The following is a 3614-nucleotide window of genomic DNA, read 5'->3' on the forward strand; positions in this document are numbered from 1 at the left end:
ATCTCCAAACACCCTCCAAACAAACAAACACACACACACACACACCACTAACCTACGAACAAACAAACACACAAAAAAAAACAACTAAGTAACTATCAAACAAACAAACAAAAAAAATAAATAAATAAATAAATAAATAAATATAAATAGATAAATAAATAAAGTTTTAAATTTCCCGGTCCTACCGCACCGGCGTTCCACCTCTCTGCAAGCCCTTTCCCACAATCCTCCACGAGAGAGAGAGAGAGAGAGAGAGAGAGAGAGAGAGAGAGAGAGAGAGAGATTAAATCAACAGACAGAAACTTTAATAATTTTTTGTATTTTTTTTTTATTTTAGAACTGGCAAAACTTCCCTATATTACCCTGCAAGCAAGCCTTAAGCCTTGGAGGTGCTGTCATTTGGAGTCGTTGACAATACGGAGCAGTTTTGGCCTCTAGACAGTTTTTTCCTTTTTTTCTGTATTGGTTCTTAAGCTTGTGCCGCCTTCTAGTGGTGATTCTGTAGATTTTCTATAGAGGTAAAAGAAAATCCTAGGAGAGTAAACAGGATGTGTCTTCAGGTGTGAAGAATTAATTTACTATTTAATTACTAAAAAATAATAATCTGCATCACTATATATCCCCTCACTGTTAAATCTTCTAAAATATATTTAAAAATAATAACAAAAAAAAACCCACAATTTTTTTGTTGTTCATTTACAAAATTGGAAATAAAATAGTTTACAGCAATTTACAGAAGACTGGCCTCATGAATGCAGGCACTGTGAACAAACATGATAAGCATGACATCGTTTATCACCTCAGGCTGATCAGATTAGATTACATTTGCTCAATCAGGCAGAAGCATCGTCACACGTTGTTTAAAGGTCAGTACATTTACCACAATGCTGTTAATGCAAGCAGTTAAATGGCTGAAGCTAGATCTTTACCTGCTGATGTGTGTGTCCAATCACAGCAAAACACAATAACAATGTGTTGATGTAGACGAGCGCCAGTGTTTTATTTGCCGGGCTTGGATTTGGCGTTGAGCTTGTGGAGCGTGCGACTGTTTCTGAGAGGTAAAGGGCGAAGCTGAACTCATGCACCTTGGTAAGCCTGCAGGCCAAGCATCCTTGAACTTTAACACAACTCCTCAAACTTTTATCACACCTTTTATTTTAAAATGAGAGAGAGGTACACATGCTTCCGATCTGTGTGCTCTGCTAAAACTGGTCCAGCTTTCTTGAAAATCTGTTCAAGTGGGGCCAACAGGCTCACTCTGTGAGTACCGAAACAGAAAAAAGTCTGGAGGATTCATTTAAATACCTAAATAAAAAATACAATCATAAAATAAATACATCCAGAATGAACTAGTTCTAAAAGTACTTAAATTCACTCAAAATTAACTAGAAGTCTTACTGAAACATTTAAGCAAGAACAAACCAATTCTGAATCACCAAATGTGTGTACAGGGGAGATGTAGCTTATTCCAAATGAGATGCCAATTTTGATTAAAAAAAGAAAAAAAAAAACACACACACACACTTTACATTTGTCTGGTTTGAAACATTCCCTCCCATTCAGTTAAAACTTAAACTTCTTCACTTTTACATTAACAAAAAAAAAAAAAAAACTATAACAAGTTTTGTGTTATCTACATGTTAAGATAAACTGGGGAAACTTTCCTAAAACATATGAGCTGAAATATCACTTAATTCTTCACAGCAGTCATGAGTATTAAAAGTTATCCAGCAAAGGACTAAGAGCCGACTGCAGCCTGGATTACACTTTCCACTGGTAAACAGGAAGGCATTACAGTTAAGTAGTGCTTGTTGATTTATTCTTCCTGATGACTGCATTATTTCTCAAAAGGAATCGCAGTTAAAGGGAATGTGAAATCAAAACTCCCTGCCTTCTCCTAGTCTGCTGTAAGTGTTCTGTGTGCAATAGATGGCAAGATACACAACCTGGCTGAAACTTGAACCGGGGAAAATCTAAGGAGGAACAAAGAGAGTTACAAAGCATTACTAAATGCCTTGTATTCATTTGCTGTGCCTCATAAGGGTAAGTGAGCCCCAAGGAAGAGCTTGTAAGCTCTTTGTAACTCTAGGTAGGTGTGTGTGTGTTTCCTGCTGTTCCAAAGGACTGGAGTCTGCAGCTGTTGCTACTCTGGATCAAAGGGGTAGCTCAGCGCAGGGGGAAAGCTAGAGTTCCTCATTTGGTCGTCGTGCAGCACTAAATCCTCCACATCACGGCCTCTGTACTTCCGGCGGAAGATCTTTACCGTGACCTTGCGGCTCTGGAAGAGCTTCAGAGCCTCTTTGGCTGCCATGGCCCTGGCACTGTCCTCTCCGCGCCCGTAGCCGGTTCCCAGGTACACTGTTTGACAGCGCAGCTCACACACCAGCCCCCCCTGCTGAGCCCGGCCTGCCGGCAGGTCTGGGATATCCTTCAGGGGCACAAAAACACAGCCCAGGCTGGCCTTGGCGGACTCCACGCAGGTCCGCAGGATCTCAAAGTGGTCTATGTTTGGCCCAAACCCCCCTGCTGACACCAGCTTCCAGGCAATTGCCTTGTACAGCCGGTTGAAGAAAGGCTGGTGCTCCTTGGGGGCCTGTAGCGAAGGCCCAGTTTTGGCTCTGTAACCAACTCCTGGTTTCAGCTTCTTGGAGGCATCTGTTAAAGAATAAAAAAGGTGCAGAGATGTTTCTGTGGACAGTTTGTTATAGCACTGATTTTTCTGTCCGTCTATGTACACACAATATTTTTGTGACAAATAAGACTCTCCCAGACACAAACACACACATAGTTTCAACACTACCTTTACTCGTGCCCATTATCTCGTCTCTAGTCTTGTGGGTGGGAGCGTTGTGGACAGCAATCCCTTCTGCCATCTCGGTTATCTTGTCCATCACTGGCTGGGGGTAGCTATGGGCAAATCAAAATACACAAAGTAAACTACCCCTCGTTTCTACTTGCTATATTTTTGCTTTCTAGAGTCTCACATGCATCTCTGTTAGCGCAGCACAGCCTAGTGGTAAGCAATGAGACTAAGCATATATGAACTGGAAACTCACTAAAAGGGCAGATGTACCCAATTGAAGTTCCCAAACATGCCTTGCTCTTTCTCAGTGTCAATCAAACTCACTTGCACACCTGGGGTCAATTACAATTATAATTACTATTACAGCAGAATTGTTTTCTGAAATTGCAATTACTAAAGCAATGCTATTTTGTTCAATTATACTAACAAGTAAAAAACTACATGAATTAACATGTTTTCTTGACTTATTGTGCTCACCGGCAGCCCAGGAAGATGTGGTTAGCCCAGACCATGGAGAGCGAGATCAGCCGGTCCAGGCTGGGGCTGGGGCTGCCTGGCTGGATGGTGGGAAAGCCCTCCATGTTACGGAAGATGAACTCTCGCCGGGCGCTCCACTGCTTCTCTGTCTCGCTCTCCCCCGCCAGAGACTCTACCCACTGTGCCAGGTGAGGGTTCTGTTGGAGAAACTCTGACACGATATCGTCTCCACTCCTGCCCTCCGCCATCACTGCAACAGAGGAGCTATTAGCTACAACAAAAACACTTTTCTTTTTTTTTATTATTAGCTAGAAGAAGAAAAAAAGAACGATCT

General features: G+C 41.9%; 1 protein-coding gene across 2 annotated transcripts; it reads right to left on the reverse strand.

Annotated features, from left to right (window-relative positions):
* Positions 1 to 326: 326 nt before the first annotated feature.
* On the reverse strand, positions 327 to 3568 carry LOC121299272 (CDKN2A-interacting protein-like). Of its 2 annotated transcripts, none has more exons than XM_041226938.1 (4): positions 3281 to 3568; positions 2801 to 2907; positions 930 to 2655; positions 327 to 531 (listed from the first exon to the last, which is right to left on the reverse strand). In XM_041226938.1, the coding sequence occupies exons 1-3, from the start codon at positions 3526 to 3528 to the stop codon at positions 2144 to 2146; spliced, it is 867 nt and encodes a 288-aa protein (XP_041082872.1). In that variant the 5' UTR covers positions 3529 to 3568; the 3' UTR covers positions 327 to 531; positions 930 to 2143. The 2 variants fall into 2 exon arrangements, with proteins under 2 accessions (XP_041082872.1, XP_041082873.1); XM_041226939.1 differs by having other exon boundaries at positions 328 to 510.
* Between the last annotated feature and the right edge of the window lie 46 nt (positions 3569 to 3614).

The sequence above is a fragment of the Polyodon spathula genome, chromosome 24 (assembly GCF_017654505.1).
Source record: "Polyodon spathula isolate WHYD16114869_AA chromosome 24, ASM1765450v1, whole genome shotgun sequence".
NCBI classification, from domain to species: Eukaryota; Metazoa; Chordata; class Actinopteri; order Acipenseriformes; family Polyodontidae; genus Polyodon; species Polyodon spathula.